A 20910-nucleotide genomic window follows, 5' to 3' on the forward strand; every position below is an offset into this window, starting at 1 on the left:
AGGCTCCGGCGGCGCCCGCTGCCCGACGACCCGCAGCCGCTCTCCGGAGCTCTGATCGACGTGGCCAAGCACCTGGGCAACCTGACCTTCAACATCTGGAACGCGATGAGGGAGGTGGTCTCCTACGCCCCGGTGATCCTGGACCCGAACACCGCCAATCCGGAGCTCGCCGTGTCCGAGGACCTGACCGCCGTGACACACGGGGAGCGGCAGAAGCTTCCCGAGAACCCGGAGCGGATCGACTACCACCGCTCGGTCCGCGGCTGGGAGGGGTTCACCTGCGGGGTCCACACCTGGGACGTGGACGTTCGGGACAACGCGGCCTGGTTCGTCGGCGCGGCCGCGGAGTTTGTCCACAAGAGGGGACGGTTCAAATCCGGGTTCTGGCAAGTGGAGTTTCACAACGGCAAGTACGGCGTGCGCACGTCAGGAGATCCGCCCGCCGTCGTCCGGCCCAAGAAGAAGCTCCAGCGCATCCGGGTCCATCTGGACTGGAACAGAGGGAAGCTGTCTTTCTCCGATCCCGACACCAACGCACACATACACACCTTCACACACACGTTCACCGACAGGCTGTTTCCGTGCTTGGGCACTTTGCACGAACTCCCGCTGAGGATATTGCAGAGCAAGATCTGTGTGACCAGAGAGTAGCTCCGACCGAGAGTGTGAGGACGTTCGGAGCTGCTGGTGTCTCGAGGTTTTAAAGTACCGATGCCACATTTAGTTTGGTCAAACACAAAGATATTTCAGATAAGAGTGTCCCGTTGAAAGTTGTGACCCGGAAGCACTTCTCAGCAGCACCAAACAACCGGATCTTGATGTTTTGTTAGCCAGTTTGCTAAGCTAACGCTAGCTGCTAACCAAGTTGTAAAGTTGCGATATTATTATTGACAGTTGAATCGGGAAGAGCCGACGCGGTGACAACGGGTGTTTGCACCATGAACGTCGACGTGCGTCCCAACACGATATCGTTCAACTGAAAAACAACCGTTCATGAATTTTTGAGAGGCGTGAGGTTACCGGAGCTAGCGTAGCTTCGCTAACGTTAGTTAACGTGGATGTGTGAACCGGTACCACACCACGGACGTTTAGGGCTATTTCAACTTTAATCTCCACATTTCAACTTTAATCTCCACATTTCAACTTTAATCTCCACATTTCAACTTTAATCTCCACATTTCAACTTTAATCTCCACATTTCAACTTTAATCTCCACATTTCGACTTTATTGTCGAAATGTTAAATAAATTAAAAAACACTCTATAAGTGACAGCAAAGTGGATAGCAGCATTTATTTTATTCTTTCAAAAGCAGGCAACAGATATGTACAAAATATAAATGATAAAATACGGAGCAGTCACAATAATTGCACATGGAGAGTAAGTATATTGCACATTTAGTAATTGCAGTTTCAGATGAGCACAACAGTTCTGAAAAGAAATTACAAAAATCTCTACTACTCCTAAGATCTGGCTCTTTAGCTGCTCTAAAATATTTTTTTCTTTTTTCTGCCAAAGTCATTTCCTCTGTGTATATTATTCATGATAAATTCCTTCATCATCCAACCTGAAAAAGTAAAAATGAGTGAGAGTAAACTAAATTCCATTCTTCTTGACTCCAACTTTGCTGTGGTTGTTAATAATTGATTTCAAAAGCCGTGGTTATGATTATGATTGATTTTCTTTTTTTCTCACTGAGTTTTGTCTCTTGTTTCTGAAGCAAAGGACTTGAACAGATCCCAGTCAGACGTCTCCGTGCGTCTCTGTTTTACAATAAAGTTCACGTTTTCACATTTGACACTTTGAAGGACACACTGTTCATCATCATCATCATCATCATCATCATCATCATCATCATCAGCGGGTTTTAAACTTGCAGGTATGATGCTTCAAATCTCCTCCTCTTCACAATGATGAAGACTCTGTCTGCGGCTTGAATCTAACTAACAGTCAAACTCTAGATAACTCCAAAATTAAACAAACCCTTTCGTGCATGAAATATGACGACCTCAGGCGCCGAGTGTTTTTATTCCTCTTTAGGCATGAAAAAAAAAATTGAAGTTCATATTTTTTTTTTTTACATTTTCCAAGGAGGTTTCCCACATGTGGCACTCAGCTGGACACATTTGAGTTTGCAAATGAAGAAATATTTATTTAACAAATAAATGCATAAAAATTGGGTTTTTTTGTATGTAATATGTAATGTTAAACTAATCTTTTCACAAATTCTGATACTGTTCGATGCAAAAAAAAATTATGGACCATGGTCCTCAGCCTCATGTCTCCTTCCTCACTCATGCATCACCTTCACCCCCCCCCCCCCCCCCCCCCACAAAGAATTCTCCGTCCATATGCACTAAACATTTTGCTAATCTGCACAAAATCTCGTCTCTGTTTCAAAACGTCTCACGTTTCACTCCGATGACGTAAGTTCATTGATTTGCCGTCAATGGAACAATATTTTCAAGAACAGTAAAGTCACAGTATGAATCGTAGTTGAAACATAGCAGGTGGTGCCCGACGTCCAGTTTTGTTGACAGATGATTCGTCCTAATTTCCCTGCAACGTAAAATCAATATTTGGAAATCCAAATGATTAGATGATACTGTTCTTGGTGAGACCAGATTTTATTTCACTGATTTCCCCTCAGCTGCTCGGCATTTCTGGCCATCCGTCGGCCATCTTGGAATTTGAAGGATTTTTGGTGATGCACCTGCAGTGGACGGCCAGTGGGTGGCGGTGTGTGGGTTGACGCCTCAACACCCATTAGAGATGATGAAAAATTCACTGCCGAGTGAACTCCTGAGACGAGGCGAGGATTTGCAAACAGCCAGAGAAATATCTTTTTACAAACCATGTTACAGTTTTCTTCACCCACAGAGTGGAAGAACTTTTTTAAAAGGTTCCACAGTCGACAGGAGCGACGGCAACGTCAAACTCAGGATAGTTTCCTCTCGCAGGCAAAAATGATTTCACAGTTATTAAGATGCATCTCAAAACACGTTCCCCTCTCAGTCCATAACCCCGTGAAACAAACCAGAAATGATTGTGTTTGAATCATTTTGGGTCACTTGGTGCCGATGGTCAGCAGGTGTCGCCATGGAAACACAGGTCGTGGTTCAGGGTCAGGTTGGTAAACAGTTTACAAATGAGTCAGTCTTCATTTTTTTAATCCGAAACCAGAAAGTCAGAAAGATCAGTCTTTCTGTCGGGATGACAAGTTTCATTTCCTCAGTAGCGTGTGTGTGTGTGTGTGTGTGTGTGTGTGTGTGTGTGTGTGTGTGACAGAGAGAGTAGTTCTTTCTGTCCTTTTCATTTTAGGCTCCGGATCTCAGCTGCTGAGGCACAAAAAGGTTCTGGTCCGGTGAGTAAAATCTCCCAACTTTCAAAACGTGCTGAAATTGCTGATGATAGAAAAAAAAATTGTTGTTCAATATTTGTTCATGTTGTTTGTAACAGTAAAAGAAGAACAACCCTTTATTTATTTTTTTTGATTAAAATTAAAAAACATTTGATTGAAGTAAAGATTCACTGTGATGGATAATCTTTCTTCAGCAAGGTTCAAATCACTGCAAGAGGTTTTTTCATAGAAATTATGAAATGAACTTTGTCTGGAAGAACAGAATTCATTGTAAAAGCCGAGGGAATTATTTTCCACACGCACAATCATTAATAATCCACACACACATGATTTACTTTGATTCGATTCCAGCCTTGATGGTGTTGGACACAAGTCATCTTGATATTTACACCAGTCTGTTTGCGATGTCCTTGGACGTCAGACGTTTCAAAGAAAAATGACATTTAGTTGACTTCATCATAACAAAATACAACAAAACTGTGATCTGTATTTTCAGGCGCACGGGAGAAGTTTGCCTTTGCACGTTGATACGGTTCAGAAAGGGTTGATTTTAAATCAAACCATAGTTTGTTTTTGATCTTTAGATTAACAAAACAGCATCAAAGCTTTAAAGTCTTTCTGCCAGCGAGACTCTCCGGCAGAAAGTAATGAATGCAACAGTTATTATCATATATATATTTTTTAAGTTTTAACCAACCCGACATTTTTTAATCTACACAATCTTTAACTTTTTACCTCTTTAATCGACTTGAAGATCTAAATGCTGTTTCAAAAACCTTCTCCACACTGTCAGAGATGTTTGCAGTTTTATTTTAATGAACTGGATCTGGCTTCAATTCCCAGGACTTGAGCTCAGTGTCGAGAGAAAAAAAACTTCAGTTTCTTCTTATTTTCTAATGTGTTTTTAAAAAAGCATCTGTACCGCCGTCTTCTTCCTCTTCTTCTTCTTCTTCTTCTTCTTCTCCTTCTTCTTCTTCTTCTCCTACCATTAACAGCTAACCCCAGTGATTTGGACCATGGGCGGTTGCTACGTGATAGCGGTCCTGGTGGGTGCGGCCTTGCTTTTGACGTCCGGCCAATGTGACGCGAGCTGTGCGGGAACAGACGGCCGCCCAGGAGAGGCCGGAACCCCGGGCAGAGACGGATGGCCTGGAGTGAAGGGAGACAAAGGAGAGCCGGGTAGAAAAAAAAAAAAAAAATCTCCTGAACTTTTTCTAGAAGTATAGAAAATAAAGTATAGAAATGAAACCATCAACTGAAATGTTGGTGTAATCTTTGGTTTGGTGGAGAGGACACTGCCCTTGACTCATCTCCCCTTCCCCAGTGAACATAACACCCGTTGGTGCTGAAACTTTGTCATCGCATCAGCACCGGTATCAAAAAACACCGAACATTATCCCACTGTACCCTTTGATCATTGGTCTTGTCTGTCCCCAGCTGCGATGGCCGCCGGTCCGGTGGACGCCAGCGTCCTGCTGATGATGAAGGGAGGCATGGGAGGTCGGGGATTGCAAGGACCCATGGGTCCTAAAGGTTTCCGTGGAGATCTGGGAGAACCGGGTCGCCCCGGACAACCAGGTCGCCAAGGCCCTGAGGGGAAGGGCATCGGCCACGGTAAATGACACGACTTCTGACCCTGCAGCCTTAAAAATAAATCGGACATATGGTCCAGAAAGTGAAGGCGACGCGGAAAGTGCCCCGAAATCTGTATTCTCTCAAACGACCAGCAGAGGGCGACTCCGCTGGTTGTTTCTGTAGAGGTCTATGAGAAAATGACTCTACGTCTCACTTGATTTATAACGTCAGGAAAACATTTTCCTCATGAGTTTTATGGTTCAATCTCTTGTTTCATGTCTTCTTCAAAACAGCATGATGTTAATTTTGAAAGTTATGGTCCGTGACGTCACCGGTGGGTTTGCCGATTGTTGTCAACGCAATAATGTTGCTGTGGTCCAGGTTGCAATTCATATTAAACACTGTGAATCTGGCAATACTCTCATCGTTCCGCTGCTCCGCTGACTGATCAGCCCAAATCATGTTTCAAAGTGAAATAGCTCATTAGCTACGAGCTACGAGTTAACAGCTAACGTCAGTGTTCCACGTCTTCGCAGCGAACATTACTGGTTGATAGTAGTATAAATATTTCCCCAGGGCCTAGAAAAGCTACTAACGTGAACAACGCAGGAGCAATACACCTATACCTTCAGCCTTACTACACATTTTTTTTTAAACACGGTAGACCCTCCTAGTCAGGTCATGAACATAGTCAGATAAATACAGTAATAAAAACAAATGATAATGCTAATAATTATTGTTCCTTTTCTGCTCACAGGGCAACACTCCACTGAGCAGGCCCGTTCAGCCTTCTCCGTGATCCGGACCGACAGCAGTTACCCTCGCTACGACAAGGTTCGCAGTCTCAATCCATCCATCACAACTCTCTCGGCCCCGCCGCTGTGTTATATTATTAATCTGCAATACTTGTACTAATGCATTTTCCCCTCTGTCCTTCAGACGGTGACCTACCAGAAGACCGTGGTCAACCAAAACCAGGACTTTGAAGCAGCCACAGGTTTCTTCACCTGCAAAGTAGCCGGTGTTTACTACTTCACCTTCCACTCCGCTGCCAAGGTCAACGTGTCCGACTTGTGTAGTCCGCACCTTCGCCTCCAATGTCATACCATAGTCAAAACCAATGTGTGTTTATGTGTGTGTGTGTGTGTGTTTTTTATTTAGGTCAGCATGTGTCTGCGTTTAGCCAGCGAGGCTCTGCCCAACAAGCTGGGATTCTGCGGTTACAACAGGAACAACGAACAGGTGAGTTGTCGTGTCTCAGGGAGAATCACGGAGCTCGAGAGAGATGTCGGGATGAATCACTCACATTCCTACTCTATGCTTTCCAATGCTAAACATAAAGACTGTTTACGGCATTAAGGTAGATAGATAGATAGATAAATACTTTATTCATCCCAAGCTGGGAAATTCTGGAATGATCTTGTATTCGTCTCCTTGGACGTTGAAAGTTCAGTTAGAACTCTGCGACCTCCAGGGTCCGTGGTGACCCTGGTGACCTCCAGGGTCCGTGGTGACCCTGGTGACCTCCAGGGTCCGTAGTGACCCTGGTGACCTCCAGGGTCCATGGTGACCTCCAGGGTCCGTGGTGACCCTGGTGACCTCCAGGGTCCGTAGTGACCCTGGTGACCTCCAGGGTCCATGGTGACCTCCAGGGTCTGTGGTGACCCTGGTGACCTCCAGGGTCCATGGTGACCTCCAGGGTCCGTGGTGACCCTGGTGACCTCCAGGGTCCATGGTGACCCTGGTGACCTCCAGGGTCCGTGGTGACCCTGGTGACCTCCAGGGTCCGTAGTGGCGCGGCTCCGGCTGAGCGCAGCGTCCGGCTGCATGTGTTTGTGTTCCCAGGTGTTGTCCGGCGGCGCCGTTCTGCAGCTGGCGGTCGGACAGAGGGTCTGGCTCGAGTCCTTCAGGGACGAACAGCCGGATTCTGATCTGCGAGACATGCAGGAAAAGATGATCATCTTCAACGGCTTCCTGCTCTTCTGAGATCCAGAGTGTGGGAGCGTTAAAGAAAAACAAAATCTTCCATTTCACATTTCCCATTTCTGGAAAGGACAAGTGACCACGACACAGAAAAATGATTTATTTTCTTCTTGTTGATGCGACAATTTACATGTTGACTGTTTCTGCAACGTGTTGGTTTCTGTGAATGCAACAAAAACAAAATTAAAGTTTATTACTGAGTCTGGGTGTGTTTGGTGATATTAAAGAAATAACAAGAGTGTTATCATACATATTTAATGAAAGAATATATACAAATGTATATATTGCAATACGATACATGTTCTGTCATCACAGTGATGAAGTCCTTTTTTTCCAGAGACTTCACAAAATGATCTTTTGTTAAATTGACAAATTGCAAATAATATCTCTCCTTGACATGACAGAACATCAGCTGCTCTGATAATAGTTTTAATTTTCAATGACTGTCTCGATGCTGTAACTACATCTCTTAGATAATTACATATTTATTTTCACAATGTTGTAATATGTTTCTGGATCCAGCAAGAGAAAAAAAAAGTAGCTGTTTAAAAAAAAGCACTTGGTCAGTCAAAAGTTTGGCTTATTAGATCAAAGTTATGAGATAATAAGCCAAAAATAATGAAACAATATATAAAACTAGATAAACTGGATTGAATTTGGATGAAGAAGCTGAAGGAATATGAAGAGTATAGGCAACAGTGGGAAATGGGTAGTTAATGTGTAATTACAAGAGCAATCGCGGAAACGTTGAATATATTGGAAAGTATGAAAGTTAGGAACAGCCATGAAGTCCTAGTCGAGCTGAACGTTTTGACGTTTCTAGTTTTTAAAGTTTCTAGGTTTTAAAAAAAAGTGTGGGAGGAGAGCAGGGCCAAAAAAAAGAAATCAGGCTGAAAATGTTTTGTAAGATAACGTGTTCATAATGCAACATAATGCGAACACGCAGTGCTTCCAGCATTCACAACAAGTATACACAGGATAAGATAAATGTCAATGTAAAAAGAAATTTTGATCGGGAGCTCTCAGAGACTCAAGGACGAAAAGTCGAGAATGTAAAAAAAAAAATATGCACATGATCTAAAAATATTTTAAATATTAAAAAAAAAATACAGCGGAATATATATATAAACAGAGGAATTGACAAACCGTTTCTCTCGGACCCACGATGCAAAAGTACAAAAAAGTAATAAGATTAGTAATATATACAATAAATAAATTCTAAATAGTGCAAAAGTAAGACTAAGGCAAAACCAGACAAGCTAAAGCAATTGGAAATGTGCAATAGAAAGGTAGAACTGTACAGCATGTGAAATATACAGGAAACTAAACAAATACAATCAATTGAAAATGTGCAATATAAAGGACAAAGAGTACAGATTGAATGTTGTAAATGGAATAATATATGGAATCAATTAGGGAGTTGAACAGTAGTCGAAAGAAACGATGGAAACCTTTTCATCTGTTTCATTCTACGGATATAAAATTTATTGCCATATGATATATACATCAAAACACACGTGCAGCATTTTTTGGGGGGTTTGAATGAAAAAGTGATAAAAAAAAATGTTTTTTAAAGTCCACGCTTTTAACGCCAAGAAATATTTTTATTAGATTTTTTAAACTGCTGACGACTTCATCCCGCTGCAGAAAGTCCGTCGTGTCCATCGACAACTGGACAGAAGAACAAATGTCCGGGCGTCCACATACTTCTGTCCGCGTCGGTTTGATCAGCTCCGCTCTGCGTCCCCGTCGTCAGGATATCAGAACCTGAACGGAGGACACTGACCCCTGACCCCTGACCCCTGGAACAGGGTCCGTGTTTCTCTCTCTCTCCCTCCGCCTCCTCTCAGAGCTTCGCAGAGAGAATTTGCAGAAGCTCATTAGACGGTGGACGTTGCAGCGGAAGCTGCTGAGGTCTGTGGTTTCGCGTCGTCGTCGTCGTTCCTCCTCCGGCTGCTGCTTCACTTCACTTTGGCTCTGAACCGGTCGCAGCCGCTGTGACTCTCTCTCTCAGGTGAGTGTGAACGCATCTTGTATCGGACGTCCGCCGTTGAATTCACCTCAGCAGATTTATGAACTCGTGGATTTCCTGTTTGCTCCTTTTGTCTCGACGACTGTGCTTTGTCTCGTATCAAAAGGAAGACGTGTGATGTTCTGAGCCACAGTTAACTGAGTCAGTCTTCACCTCCTCTCTCTTCTTCCCTTCTCTCCTCTTCCTCATCCCTCCCTCCCTCCTCCTTTCCTTCTTCTTCTTCTTCGTCCCTCCTTCCTTATTTCCTCTCACCTTTGGGTCATCTGTCCTCATCACGTCTTCTTTCTCCACCTCTCTTTCTCTCTTCCTTCTCTCCTCTCATTCCTCTCGTCTTCCTTCTTCCTCACCTTTCTCCTTCTCTCCCTTTGTCTTCTCCTCCCCCTCATGTCTTCTCCTCCGTTCCTCTCGTTTCCCCCTCTTCCTCCCAGCATGCACCTGTCATTACTCCTCTTTTCTCCTCCCTTCTTCGTTCCTTTCCTTTCATTTCCGTCTCATCTTCCAACTTTTCTCCTCCTCTCCTCTTTCCTCCAGCCCTTTGTTTCTTCTTTCTATTTCTCTCTTCGTGTCCTCTCCTCGTCTCATCTTTTCCTTCTCACCTTCCCTTCTGCCCCCATCTTCCCTTTCCTTACTCCCTTCCTCTCTCCGTACTCGGATCACCTCATCTCCTTCTCCTCCCCGTCAGATTCTCCATCATGCTCCATCACTTTTTCCTCGCGATCGGAGCATTGGCCTCATTGGCCGTACCCCCGCTGGTCGCCGTAGAGACCTGCCCGGCAACAGGGATGCACGGGATGCCAGGTGTGTCCAGTCGTTTGTGTGTGTGTGTGTGTGTGTGTGTGTGTGTGTGTGTGTGTGTGTGTGTGTGTGTGTGTGTGTGTGTGTGTGTGATTGGTTGCGAGTTTGTTTTGCTTGTTTATGTTTGATATTAATTTCCATCCTCAGGTTTGCCGGGGCTTCCTGGCAGAGACGGTCGTGATGGAGTGAAGGGACAGAGAGGAGATCCAGGTATTCATACGTTGGTTTAGGATCAGCTGTTCGAATCAGACTGAATTGAGATAAAAGAAGATCAATTCATAAGCAAGACAAAGTTTCACCATGCTGAAATTATTCTTTTCCTTTCTGTTTTTTCATGCAAGATCAGTCACACACGTCGTCATGGTAACATAAACAGAAATGTCGGTAGATGGACCCATTGTTCATGAGCACGTGGAAAGTGCAGAGGCCTTGAGTCTTTGTCCTTCGATGGAACATTTGCATTTTAATGAACACTTTTTACTTTTTACACATGAATTCACCTTTTCAAAATAAGTGTCCTCTAAAATGGGAACGAGAAGAAATCAGTCATATGAAAACATTTGCTGTGAATGATCTGCATATATCAATAAAGTTGATATAGTTGATATTAATTCAACTTTTTTCAAATCATACAACTTCAAACTCTGGTCATGAGTTATGAGTTTCCTACGTATTTCCTCTTTGCGAACTCCCTCTCTTTGCATTTCTGTTTGTGTATGGATCTGACAAATTGGAAACAAAAAGTTATCGTTTGATACGTATTTCTGAACTTTGGTCAGGGCCACGTTGGCATGCTTCTTCTTTTTTAATGCTAAGCTTGGGCTAACCTAACAAGCTATTGATTTCCTCATCCAAATATATATATATATATATTTACTAAAGTGTTGAATTGTTCTATTAAAGTGTGAGACGCAGCCTGTCGTTGTCGTCTGCAGGAGCCGAGTGGCGAGGCGGCCACGGGCCCCAGAAGGGCGAGACGGGCGAACCGGGCCTGGAGGGGTTCCCTGGTAAACGAGGGCAGAGTGGGGAACCGGGGAAACCAGGGGCCCCCGGGAGGGAGGGCCCGCCTGGAGAGCCCGGAGAACATGGGTATGTGCTTTTAGAATCTTTTATCACGACACTGACATGAGACAACCTCTATACGCCCTGTACCACCTCAGAAAATGTCCGGCTCTCTGAGTACCACCATCATGACCCCTGTAAAAAACACAGAAGTTAGAAGAATGAGGTCACCCTATGCGGCTAAACGTAGTTCAAACGGGAGTCAAAGTTCTTCACAGTAGGAATATTATTTATCGTTCACTTGTGAGCCACAATCACACTGTGCAAAAGAGTAGCACTAGAACTGGCACTTAGTCTATAGTGCGATATTTGTGCCCTATTTGTGTAGCAATGGGAGATTTTGAGCACAGAAAAATACATCTTATTTTTCTGGGCCCAGTTTTAAATAACCCTAAACCTGTCTAATAGAAAATCTAATTTCAACACCTTTAATATCTTGATGACATGGTTCGTGATATTCGTGGATAATGTAGCATTGAAACTAAATAAGGGAACAACAGGGGCCCCGCAGGGGGACCCACGGATTGCTTTTTTGCCCCGGGGGGGCCCAGTAGCAGGTTAATGCGGCCCTGGCCTTCGCTGTGTGGTCTTTCCGTTGCTGCAGGACGGTCGGTGTCCAGCAGGGGGCGGCCTTCAGCGTGGCCCGGGGAACCAACGAATACCCGGAGAGATCCAGCGTCATCCGGTTCACCATGGTCATCACCAACGTCAACGGGGACTACGACACCGACACGGGACACTTCAGGTGACGATACGGGCTTCATGACCAGTTTGTGTCATCGACAACAAAACAATAGTGATTGTAGGAATATGTGTTATTTCGAGCAAGGTCAGGGTATATTATTTGGGATTGGGATTATTTTCAATAAAACAAGGAGTGTTCAGCACTGCATGCTCATTTGCTAACAAGGACAATGTTCATATTTAGAATTTATCTTTTTTTTCCCAGCGTTTGCCATCTTAGTTTATGTGTTAGCATGTCAACGTTTTGCTGATTAACTCTGAATGCAAAGTACAGTACGGCTGAGGCTGCACTTTAGCGGACCTGATCGCAGCTCTCTTTAATTTTACTAGCAATATTTTTCGACTTACCACAGGTTTGCCCCATGGGCGTCTCATACTGTCTCCAGAGTTATTACAGTGATGAACGTCTGCACCTAATTTTATGGCATTTTTTCATCCAATAGTTGTTTAAACATTTCACTCAAAAACCAGAAGTGTGACACCCATGGTGGCGCTAGAGGAAGAATGGGAGGATCATCAAAGTCTGTGGGATTCGTCCTCCCTCGACCACGAGTTTCTAAAAGAAGTTTAGCTCAAATCCATCCCATGATTTCTGAGATAGTCGGTTTTGACAGACAGACAGACGTTAGCATCCAGGCAGCTAGTGAGGCTGAAGAGAAACGCCCCCAAAAATCTGCTGATGATCTAACGAAACCAGGATGGAGACGGAGACGGAGACGGAGACGGAAACAAATTCCACCTTGGTATGAAGTGAAGTGCAGTTCGTGTCTGTTTCAGGTGTCGGGTCCCAGGGACGTACTACTTCGTGTTCCACGCCTCTATAGAGGATCGTCTGTGTGTCATGCTGAAGCTGGACGGAACGCTGCTGACGTCGTTCTGCGATCTGCGCCGCTCGAAGAGACAGGTACAGTACGAGCAGACAACATGAGAATGGAAGCAGGGCATTGTTTCAAATAATGATTCAATGACCCACTGACGGGTTCTCCCCAAACTCGGAGGTATTATTACCGGGGACTGAATCTCCAGTTTTGATCAACTTTTGGAGATGATCGGTCACAGGTCAAGGTCAAGGTCAACCATAAATATGGTTCATAAAATAGTATTTTCCAAAGATATCTTCTGATATCAGAACATTATTCCACACCATATGATGAGTGACGTCACCAAGACGTCCGAAAATTACATCATGCGTGGTTTAAAAAAAACATTCTTCAAGGCATCTCTGCACCATATAGATGTCACCAAATAATTATGCATATTAAATATGTCGTGAAAAGACGTGTAAAAACCTGTAGTCAGACAATGATGTCATTTAGTGGAGTGATGCATTAATCCATGCCAATTAGATTAGATCCAATAAGATTAGAGACACAGGTGACATCTTATTTAGATCAACCAATTATTTTGTATCGTATGGTATAAATCAGTAGGACGTCATCGTGGTATAAAGGACGTCATTGTCATCACGAGATGTCATTTTTATGTTATAAACAAGTTACGAGTGCCTGATTCTGTACGTGCGACTCACACAGAGGGGGAAAAACGAAGGAAACAAAAACCCCCTCTCTTTTGTTGACCTGCATTCCAGATGACGTCCGGCGGCCTGGCCGTCGCCATGGCGAGGGACCAGGAGGTCTGGCTGGAGACGAAGGACTACCGAGGGATGAGAGGGAAACCGAGCGGCTACAGCATCTTCTCCGGCTTCCTGCTGCATCCTCACTGACGCGGACGACGAGGAACGCGAGACATCGGATCCCTTTTCCCCGTCAGCGCTCCGAGGAATCACGAAACGTTTCTGTTTTAAATCGCGTTTGCCGGTTGCTTCTCGTTTTCACGTTTGATTTTCCAGAATTTCCTTCTTTTTTCTTTTTTTTTATTAAGTTGTATGAATCAAAACACCAATAAAATTCTTACTGGTACTTAAATGTTTGTTCTGTGTTTCACAAAAAAAACATCTTGCAGAGTTTAATTTATTCTGTGATTTTATTATGGTACATTTTTGTCACTTTTCAGAAAGACGGGATTTGTCTCCACCAGTGATTTATTTTTCAGCTTTGTGATTTTCTTTGAATCTGTGCGACGTACAGTTAAATGTACCATACATACAGTATCATACATCAGATCCTAATCACTGAGTGGATTTAATTTTCTCTTTCTGGCAACAAACACAGGAAAGCCCAAATAAAGAGATGATAAAATAACTGAATTGCTTTGTGTTTGTATTTTATTCCTTTTAAATATATTTTTTATCATAATGATTTTTCTTTTCTTTTTTGTTTTAGAACTTTATTGCCATAATTGAACAAAAACAGGCAATTTACATAACAATTAACGTAATAGTTCAAACTGAACCACCTTGAGACCGGGCCACACTGAACAATAAAGAATAAGTTATGTCATTGAAATTTCAATATTTCATTGTGCAGTTAACAATATTCAAACAGCTTCAATATTCCTTCAGTGTTTCTTGGTAACCAACAGACGTCAATTATCAACATCTACATTACATATCATTACGCATGGTGATACTTTTCAATGTTATGAGCCACAAGATTTGTGTATATTGTTGATTTTACCGAGTTCTAATGTGTTAAAGGAGGAAACGGAAGATTCCTTGTTGCTGTCAAATCGAACAGTGAACAGGATCAGATAACTTTTAAAATGTGATCAGTTGATGAATACACATTACATGGCAATTTTGGTAATCAGCAACGTAATCCACTGGATTACAAAAATAATGTAATCTCATCTGAATAGCATATTCAGTATTTACAAAACAGGCAAATTTGCAGTCGAAAAAAATAAAACCTTAACAAAACTGGCAACCTGAGAGGAGTAATGTACACAGTAATATATTGTTGAGTAATGTACACATTAATATATTGTTGAGTAATGTACACAGTAATATATTGTTGAGTAATGTACACATTAATATATTGTTGAGTAATGTACACAGTAATATATTGTTGAGTAATGTACACATTAATATATTGTTGAGTAATGTACACATTAATATATTGTTGAGTAATGTACACAGTAATATATTGTTGAGTAATGGACACAGTAATATATTGTTGAGTAATGGACACAGTAATATATTGTTGTTATACAGTAGAACATTCGGAATATTGAAATCCAGTTAGACTCACAAACAGATGCTGGTATTAACATTAAATTTAAAAAAAAAAAAAGTAAATATAATTCGAAAGCAAATTTGAAATGTAATCTGGTCTGATTATAGTTACTAATTTTTTTTGTAATGTGATTATGTAATTCAAAATGATATGTAATGTGTTACTACTCAACCTTGGCTGTGAAACCTTTCAACCTTTTGAGGCTCTGAGTGTATTTACTGTACATTTCTGTGCTGCTTCTTTCAAGATTATAACGGTCAGTATGTCAGGTGTGGTTTTATTACTCATGCTGATTCAATACAGTGCACGAAAACTAAAAAAAACATAAAGAATTAAAAAAATTATTGAAGATAAATGCATCGCACAAAAAAAAAGTACAGATCATAAATAGTCCACGAACACAGGGTTCGATTTCACAGAAATGTCTTGACATGTTTTTGGGACGTGACTCAATAAACAGAGAATTTAAAAAATGAAAAGAGGATCAGAAAATGACAATCTGGCATATTTCACAGGATGTAAGTATAAATAATCTTGCGGTTTGATAGACGGAGTTGAGCGGATTAAACGTTTTGTGGAACAGATACTGAGGTTCACAGCTTCAGAATCACACCGTCAGGAAAAACAGTTTCGAGGAAGTTCAGCGGAAAAACAGAACAACATGTTATTTTGGAGGAATTTTAAATTTTTTTTAAATCAGATATATTCATTCATTTTTCCCAACTTCTTCTTAAACTGTTTCACTTCCTCAGATTAATAAAAAGTCATCGAATTCTCAGACGTGAAATAGAAACTAAAGCTGTAAAAGAAATATAATACGTTGAGTAAATGTACTTAGTTACTTCTCACCACTCGACCTCTGAACCCTGGTTTGAACTTGTGTTGATTTCCTCTGACTCCGACGTCGCTGACGCCTCCTTTTATTAAACTTAAACACAAATATGTGAAACCTCAAACCTGCTGATTTTAATGAGAATTTGAATCTTGAATGAATCCCGTACTTTTATTGTAATCGTCAAGTAAAATCGATACTAAATAATGAATAAATAAACTTTTTTTTCATTCCAAAGTGAAGCAGCTTCATAAACTCAATGATCGATCCTTTTACAGGTGGAATATTCACATCCTTCACTAACAGTGGGTAAAAGTATTTATACTGCACTTTAGAAATACTCCATTACAATGTTAAAGTCCTGGATTGTTAAATGTCACTTAGGTAAAAGTAAGAATCAAAAGTATAAATGAGCCTGTGAGCGTTTACGTACAATATGATTTATGTGATGCATCGATGTGTGAGCAGGATTTTACTGTTGCAAATTTTTAACAATTTGATAAACTGTACTATTAAGTTCAACATTTTATAATCTATGACAGTGGATTTTAGATTAACATATATATAACATATATACTGTATATATATATATATATATATATATATATATATATATATAGTGCTTTGAGTTCCTTGAAAAGCACTCTATAATCCAATGTATTATTATTATTATTATTATTATTAATATTATTATTAATATTATTGTTATGTTTTACAACTCTTTTTTTTTAACTAAAGCTATGTGAAATAGCTAGAGTTACTAAGGTAAATGTATAAGTCACTTGAAATCAACACTCTCAAGTACAAGTACCTCAGCCAGTTCACTACAGGAGTGAATGTAAAGTACTTTGTCATATTCCACCTCTGACACAGCAGCGATCTCGCTCTCTTTTCACTTCCCTTTTTGTTTTCTGCTGCAGTCGCTGTGAAGCAGGACGACTCTCTTCATCCTCAGCTCTTCACCTCCGCTCTTCATCCTCAGCTCTTCATCCTCAGCTCTTCATCATCAGCTCTTCACTCGACCGCAGGACGAGACGCTGCGTTACCTGCAAATGGTGAGACCTCGAAAAAACCAAAGAACAGACAGAGAGAGAAATAGCAAGAGAGAGGAAATCACTTATTCAGACACGAGGACTGACGATACAGAAGTGGACGGTGACGAATGATAGTAACTATTAAAGTCATAGTCATCAATTTGTTTTTATTGTGAATTCATGATAATTCATTTCAATATTGTGTCTTGTAAATTTATATTCATATAATGAGTTGGTAATAGGCTAAAAGATTCAGAACATCCACGACAATGCAGTCCTTTAAAAAGTTTATGGAGTTTATACGTTGTTGTTCTATTTCTATTCATAATGTGATTGTGAGGATTTTAAAAAGGACCAACAGCCAAACGAGATTTTCTGTCTGTCTGTGTGTGTGTGTGTGTGTGTGCGTGTGTGTGTGTGTGTGTGTTGTGTCGGTTGCTGGGAAACACATTCACGAGTAAAATCCTTGTATGACTTGTTATTGTTGGGGTGTAGTTTAAGTCAATTTATAGTTTCACTTGCATCTAATTTATTTATTTTTATTTGCCCTCAAAAAAACAAAACGTAAACACCAGCAATTCAAAAAGTACAGTAATCACAAAAAGTCTAAACAACAAATTGCAATAAACGTAACATGCTGACAGAAATAGCAACAAACAAGAAACATGAGATCTGTATGGACCGACCAGGCCACCCGGCCTCTTTTTACAACATCATTTATGTTTATATATTGTAACAGCAAATTATTTACATATATGACGAAGTTGCAAATTCGTTCATTACATTTTTTATGGTTCTCTCAAAATTACAATATCTAGCATCGTCCTCTCCCTCTACAAAGATTTAATGGAACCTGACATGTGAATTAGCGCCAAAAACTGTTCGTCTCGATATAATTTTCACGTAACTTGAGCGGATGTAAACAAGTATTCCTTCATTCCCATTTTTTTTATTTTTTTGCTCTATTGTTTTAATTTTTTTTTTTTATAATTTGGGCTAAATTTTGGGGCTGGATACGTGTTTCTGTGCTCAGGCCCCCAAGTGGCTGAGCTGCGGTACTGCGGCGTTGTTGCTCCTGGTCCACGTCGCCCCGGTCGCCACGCAGACGTGCGGCGGGATTCCTGGGATACCGGGAAGTCATGGGCCCAACGGCAGCGACGGTGCCAAAGGAGAGAAGGGAGACGCAGGTGACACAAACATCAAATATTGTTTCACATGTTTTGTACACGTGTTCCCCCCCCCACACACAATTTCTCAATTGAGAAAATGTAAATGTAATGTTTCAAGATCAGTGAACGTTTCTCAGCTGTTAAAATTTCATAACTCATGAACTTTTGTTTATTCAAACTCATATTTTAAAGGACGGAGCAATGTACGCTTCCATGTTAAAGTTCTGTTGACATTTGGTGGACGAATTGACCACATTGACCAACCAATAGATTTGTTTCGTTTGTTGTTGTTGTTAGGATTTTCTTATTTTTCTATTTTTTTTTTTGAGTTTCACTATTTTCACAATTAACAATTGCAAAAAAAGAATTGACACAATTCTAAATTAAGAATCAGGTTTTCTTTGTAATTTTGGGGCTTTATATTCAGTATTAGAAGAATATCTAGTTGTGCTCTATATGTGCTGTCAAATGGATGAAAAATGATTTCTCTATTTGATTGTATTTAGTCTGTGATCAAAGATGTGAAAGAGCTTAATGTATATTATAAATTCCTTTTATTATGTTGACATCGGTAGAGCGCCAGCTAGTTTCATTTTAGTTTCTTTGAGTAGACCACGATATATATAGACTTTCAAAATAAAACACCTGACCAACACTTTTAATCTGAGAGTGGGTTCATGGTAACTATCCTGTGTTTGTGTGTGTATGAGCAGGCGAGTCAGGCCAACCTGTCAGGGGCCAGAAGGGGGGGGCAGGTCTGCGTGGCCCCCCCGGCCGGCCCGGGATGAAGGGGGATGTGGGTCTGCCGGGGGCCAACGGAGTCCCAGGCAAGCTGGGGGAGAAGGGGAGACCCTTCCTCTCCTCCGGCCAGGTGAACCCCTTCTTCTCCCGGAAACGGCTGATTCCTCAAATACCAGAGGTCGACACGAACATCGAATTCAACAGGTCAGTGGTGGATTCACAGGAGAATACATATATATACATATACATATACATATATATATATATATATATATATATATATATATATATATATATATATATATACATATTTATATATGCGTGGTGGTTTCTATTTGCCGACCATTAAGTCCCTGAAAACTTCAGTTCTAGAAACTAAAGTATTTTTCTGTATGTGAAGTATATTCATGACAAATTAAGAAGCATTCAGATAAACAGTTAAAAAAAACCATGTATTTCTGTTGGAGTTCTGTTCCTGATGAGAGTATAAGGAAAATGATGTATGAGTCGGTTTGTCGAGACAACGCGAACCGCAACAGATGCAAACCTCTTGGTGGCGCCGTAGGTAAAGTCAGGGGAGTCGCCCAGGTCCTCGGGGTGAAACCTCTGACGCCCGCAACAAAGTTTCAGGGCAATCTACGGCTGTTCGGCTACTTATAATAATAATTATTATTATAATAATATCTGTTGCTGTGGGGAGTGAATAAAAACGTAAAAAAATGTCTGCGTGAACTTCCCTCAGGGAGATTTCGTCCGACCTGGATCAACAGTTTCAAGGGGTCACGCTGACAAACGGCACGTTCGCGTGCGTCGTCAAGGGCGTCTACTTCTTCAGCTACCACGTGTCGGCGAGGAGCAGAGTGAGTCCGACTTCGGTCTTTTTCGAGCGTTGCCGCGCGTCGCCCGGCTCCTGACCGTGTCCCCTCGACCCCTCCAGGTGTGTCTGAAGCTGTTGAAGGGCGCCGACGTCCACATGACGCTGTGCGACATCTCTGACGGTTTCCTGGTCACGTCCGGCTCGGCGGTGCTGGAGCTGGAGGTCGGGGACACGGTCGCGCTGCAGGCGACCAGGTACAACAGCCTGACGAGCCAGAGCAGCACCAGCCACACCTTCACCGGCTTCCTGGTCTTCTCCACGGCCTAGAGGCCACGCGGTCACACTTGACCGTGACTACGGAAGAGCATTAGGGCCAATCATGAGACAATAAAAGGAAGAGATTTTTCGAGAATAAAGTTGAAATGTCGAGAATAAAGTTGAAATACTTTTTCGAGAATAAAGTTGAAAGTTGTGACCCGGAAGCACTTTTCAGCACCAAAACGACCGGATGTTGATTTTTGTTAGCCAGTTTGCTAGCTGCTAACGCTAGCTGCTAACCAAGTCGTAAAGTTGCGATATTATTACTGACAGGCTGAATCTGGAAGAAACAACGCGGCGACAACGGGTGTTTGCAACATGAACGTCGACGTGTGTCCCGACACGATAACGTTCAATTCTAAACAACTGCTAATGAATTTCGAGAGGCGCGCAGTTAGCTTCGCTAGCGTAGCTTTGCTAACGTTAGTTAACGTGGATGTGTGACAGCTGAACTGGAACCACAACTCGGACGTTTAGGGACATTTCAACTTTAATCTCCACATTTAGACTTTATCGTCGAAATGTTAAATAAATAAAAATAATTAATTAAAAAGGAAAATCTCCCCCCTCATTCTTCTTATGCCTGGCCCTAATACTCTTCGGTTCTTAACAGCACAAACACCAGCAAACCGATAAAGGTTTTTTCTCACGCCGCACGTTTTAGCCCATCACACAGTTACAGAGTAATATAGTAGTTTCAATTACTGATGTGCATTTTCCAAACACATAATATTTCATGCTGAATTCCAGCCTTTCACACGCTTTGTTCAGATTCGTTTTCAGTTCATTTTAAAGGTTGCCAGTTAACGCAACCTTCAGAAATGAAATCTGCTGTTGTCTCTGTACTGGCCGACGTACTCTTCTTTCATTTTAACACTCTCAACATTAAACAGCTAAAACTACATGCGAAAAGTTTCCCGAGTCTGTGTGATGTGTGTTTGTGTGTTTTATTCGACTATGATCGGCTTAGTAATGTTCAACAACAAGCCACCATTTGGTTGACGTCTTAATGTCGTGGTCGCTGCAGCAGATCCACGATTTCCTCCAATTTGAGCAACGTTTGTTTAAAAAGTTACAAACCATGTCACGGCGTTAGCTTAGCGTTTAGCCTTGAAGATGAACAGAGAGGGAAGGGAAGTGTGAGGTCAACGCACATTGGTTGATATTTTGAGAGATGCTGTTTCGATGTCCGTCACTTCACAACACTGGAGGCGGAGCAGCCAGTGAAATGGATGATATTCATGGACAGGTGATGGACAAAGAGATGAAACAACGGTGAACCTCTGACGGACAGAGAGAAGCTCCGGAACTCGA

At 41.8% G+C, this 20910-nt stretch overlaps 5 protein-coding genes across 8 annotated transcripts in view; 4 read left to right on the forward strand and 1 right to left on the reverse strand.

Annotated features, from left to right (window-relative positions):
- LOC118308773 (E3 ubiquitin-protein ligase TRIM35) overlaps positions 1-1110 on the forward strand; it is a 2178-nt gene extending 1068 nt beyond the window's left edge. Inside the window, exon 2 of the mRNA XM_035630155.2 lies at positions 1-1110. This exon is cut by the window's left edge and continues 496 nt beyond it. Within this exon, the coding sequence (XP_035486048.2) occupies positions 1-651 (651 nt within the window). The 3' untranslated portion in view covers positions 652-1110.
- Positions 1-20910, reverse strand: part of LOC118308749 (NACHT, LRR and PYD domains-containing protein 12-like) — a 988189-nt gene that overhangs the window by 583872 nt on the left and 383407 nt on the right. The window lies entirely within an intron of this gene.
- On the forward strand, positions 3206-7119 carry c1qa (complement component 1, q subcomponent, A chain). The gene is made up of 7 exons (XM_035630176.2): positions 3206-3363; positions 4356-4539; positions 4798-4974; positions 5693-5769; positions 5875-5991; positions 6097-6177; positions 6781-7119. The coding sequence occupies exons 2-7, from the start codon at positions 4377-4379 to the stop codon at positions 6919-6921; spliced, it is 756 nt and encodes a 251-aa protein (XP_035486069.1). The 5' UTR covers positions 3206-3363; positions 4356-4376; the 3' UTR covers positions 6922-7119.
- Positions 8776-13757, forward strand: LOC118308792 (complement C1q subcomponent subunit C). 2 transcript variants are annotated; one of them, XM_035630191.2, is made up of 7 exons: positions 8776-8932; positions 9633-9748; positions 9893-9955; positions 10681-10834; positions 11412-11552; positions 12329-12455; positions 13140-13757. In XM_035630191.2, exons 2-7 carry the CDS (start codon positions 9643-9645, stop codon positions 13272-13274), a joined length of 726 nt encoding a protein of 241 aa, XP_035486084.1. In that variant the 5' UTR covers positions 8776-8932; positions 9633-9642; the 3' UTR covers positions 13275-13757. The 2 variants fall into 2 exon arrangements, with proteins under 2 accessions (XP_035486084.1, XP_035486085.1); XM_035630192.2 differs by lacking the exon at positions 8776-8932 and adding an exon at positions 9051-9091.
- Positions 16383-20500, forward strand: LOC118308788 (complement C1q subcomponent subunit B). Of its 2 annotated transcripts, none has more exons than XM_035630178.2 (5): positions 16383-16572; positions 17558-17738; positions 18434-18665; positions 19204-19321; positions 19399-20500. In XM_035630178.2, the coding sequence occupies exons 1-5, from the start codon at positions 16570-16572 to the stop codon at positions 19603-19605; spliced, it is 741 nt and encodes a 246-aa protein (XP_035486071.1). In that variant the 5' UTR covers positions 16383-16569; the 3' UTR covers positions 19606-20500. The 2 variants fall into 2 exon arrangements, with proteins under 2 accessions (XP_035486071.1, XP_035486073.1); XM_035630180.2 differs by having other exon boundaries at positions 16387-16572; positions 17585-17738.

This window comes from Scophthalmus maximus, chromosome 6, assembly GCF_022379125.1.
Source record: "Scophthalmus maximus strain ysfricsl-2021 chromosome 6, ASM2237912v1, whole genome shotgun sequence".
Classification (NCBI taxonomy): domain Eukaryota; kingdom Metazoa; phylum Chordata; class Actinopteri; order Pleuronectiformes; family Scophthalmidae; genus Scophthalmus; species Scophthalmus maximus.

Bases quoted from the DNA above. Each gene is read 5' to 3' on its own strand.
- LOC118308788 (XM_035630178.2), top strand. The intron at 18,666-19,203 runs GTCAGTGGTGGA...AACTTCCCTCAG, and splicing joins ACGAACATCGAATTCAACAG to GGAGATTTCGTCCGACCTGG. The intron at 19,322-19,398 runs GTGAGTCCGACT...CGACCCCTCCAG, and splicing joins ACGTGTCGGCGAGGAGCAGA to GTGTGTCTGAAGCTGTTGAA.
- LOC118308792 (XM_035630191.2), top strand. From the start codon at position 9,643: ATGCTCCATCACTTTTTCCTCGCGATCGGAGCATTGGCCTCATTGGCC. The intron at 9,956-10,680 runs GTATTCATACGT...TGTCGTCTGCAG, and splicing joins GGGACAGAGAGGAGATCCAG to GAGCCGAGTGGCGAGGCGGC. The intron at 12,456-13,139 runs GTACAGTACGAG...CCTGCATTCCAG, and splicing joins TGCGCCGCTCGAAGAGACAG to ATGACGTCCGGCGGCCTGGC.
- c1qa (XM_035630176.2), top strand. From the start codon at position 4,377: ATGGGCGGTTGCTACGTGATAGCGGTCCTGGTGGGTGCGGCCTTGCTT. The intron at 4,975-5,692 runs GTAAATGACACG...TTCTGCTCACAG, and splicing joins GGGGAAGGGCATCGGCCACG to GGCAACACTCCACTGAGCAG. The intron at 5,770-5,874 runs GTTCGCAGTCTC...TCTGTCCTTCAG, and splicing joins GTTACCCTCGCTACGACAAG to ACGGTGACCTACCAGAAGAC.